General features: G+C 40.2%; 1 protein-coding gene across 1 annotated transcript in view; it reads right to left on the minus strand.

Moving 5' to 3' along the window:
* Window positions 1-1,931, minus strand: part of oxct1a (3-oxoacid CoA transferase 1a) — a 53,699-nt gene that overhangs the window by 27,319 nt on the left and 24,449 nt on the right. The window contains exon 13 of the mRNA XM_005741704.2: window positions 1,006-1,081. Within this exon, the coding sequence (XP_005741761.1) occupies window positions 1,006-1,081 (76 nt within the window). The remainder of the gene's footprint in view (window positions 1-1,005; window positions 1,082-1,931) is intronic.

Below are 1,931 nucleotides of genomic sequence, written 5' to 3' on the forward strand. Positions count from 1 at the left end.
CTTTGAGGGCTAGACTAAAGAGGAAAAACTAAAAAAGGAAATAACACAAGAAATTGCATGGTAAAATTGCATGTCTCCAAGACTGTGCCCGTTTCTAGTTTGTCGCTTAGAGGAGATGTGTCTATAAAATGATGTACATGCTGAAACAACTCTGCACGTACACGTCAGCACTTCAGTGCAAAAAGACAAAACAAAAAAAAAAAAAAACTCTGTGGCCAGGGGGCATTCTGGTTGAGGACTCCCACATGGCAAAGAGGCTTTTAATGGGTTCTTGACCTTAGTAATCATTCCCAAGGTCTGAGGCCACTGTGGTCTTAGGACCAACTGACCTGATGTAATATCTAATAATAATGTTGTACACCCATTATGCTGCAGCACTCACAAACAAGAGAGTGAAAGGCATTTCCTCGACAGTGCAGTCTAGGCGGAGTAGTCGAACACATATCCACTGAGCTCTCAACACAGACAGCATCGTCAGAAGAAAAGTTGATAAAGTAAATTAAAAATTTTGTATTGTTCGATACATATGCGTACCGAACTGAAACCACTATATCGAACGGTTGAATATTGATACAAGTACCGTTGCAAGTATTCTGAAAGAGAATTCGTAGTAGTTACATGTTTGAACTAATATTACAACAAGTAATTATTTATATAGTGATGGATTATTCAGTGTTTTAGATCTTGAAAGCCAGATAAAGACAAAGAATGAGTATGAATATGTACTATACTGACAGAAGGATGTATGTATACAATTAGAATAATGTAACAATAAAACCGTACCACAACTTTTACATTACCAAACACCCACCTGACACAAACTCAATAAATAAAAATAATTAAATAAAATTACAAAAATATCAGTAAACCCTATCAGCAAACCCTCAACAAATTAAACATTTGGAGCACGCTCATTATACTGCTGTGCTGAACCACAGCAGGTGCTGAAGAAACAACAAATGTGGAAAAAAGTTAACAGCTGTGGGCAATCAAAAGCAAACTTACTGGGATCATCCAGTTGGCTAGATCTCCATGTTTTGACACCTGCATGGCGCCCAGCATTGTCAGGTTGATGTGACCCCTGATGAGAATGACACAACAGAAGAAGACAGCTGTCAACTCCAGAATCACTTCCACTTATGAACTCACAAATCCGCCCATCAGATAAAAAATAAAACACAACAGTACTGCTAGAGTGACCCCATTTTTGTGACAAGACACCATACAAGCGTATCAGACTGATTCTCACATTAAATGCCTTCACAATAATAATCTTCCCATCTCAGCCTTTTTTTGATAGCAGTACTTGTCATAGATAAAAGGTCTGTTCCAATGTTTTATTCACATCTTTTTAAACAAACACTCTTATCTGCTATAGCAGGCGTCGGCAAACCTGGACACGTGTGCCACAGCTGGCACGCAAAGGGTTAACTGATGGCACGACCATAGCTGGACTGGCCATCGGGCATACCGGTGATGGTGACTTTTTGTTTTCATTGGCCTATGTTTTTGTTGTTGTTGTTGTTTTTGTAACGGTATAAACACTGAAAGGTGGTGGACTGGCCAGATGCTGGCCGATGTGTAAAAATAACTCAGTTGTTTGGTGGTGACTGTGGCGGAGCTTTTACAGAAGCCAGCAGGTGGCTGAGGGAAAGGGGAGACAGGAGGAGGAGAGATCCGAGGCGGCCGCCGGTCCGAGTGTCAGGTGAACTGAACTTCAGGTAAGAAGTTATGACCTGCAGTCTATCTGAGTCAGATATAAGCCAAGTTTAGGTGGAGTTTATTTTCGTTATACTGACTTTTTACAGTTAGTTACAATAACTCGTACTAACTAGCATGACCGAGTTTCTATACAGCCAATGGCTGGGTGGGTGCTATGATGTTACTGATAGTGAACTTTATTTCATTCATAAGGTTAGTTAGTAGAGTTG

Source organism: Pundamilia nyererei, unplaced genomic scaffold (genome assembly GCF_000239375.1).
Source record: "Pundamilia nyererei isolate P.nyererei 1_Seehausen unplaced genomic scaffold, PunNye1.0 scaffold00113, whole genome shotgun sequence".
Taxonomy (NCBI): domain Eukaryota; kingdom Metazoa; phylum Chordata; class Actinopteri; order Cichliformes; family Cichlidae; genus Pundamilia; species Pundamilia nyererei.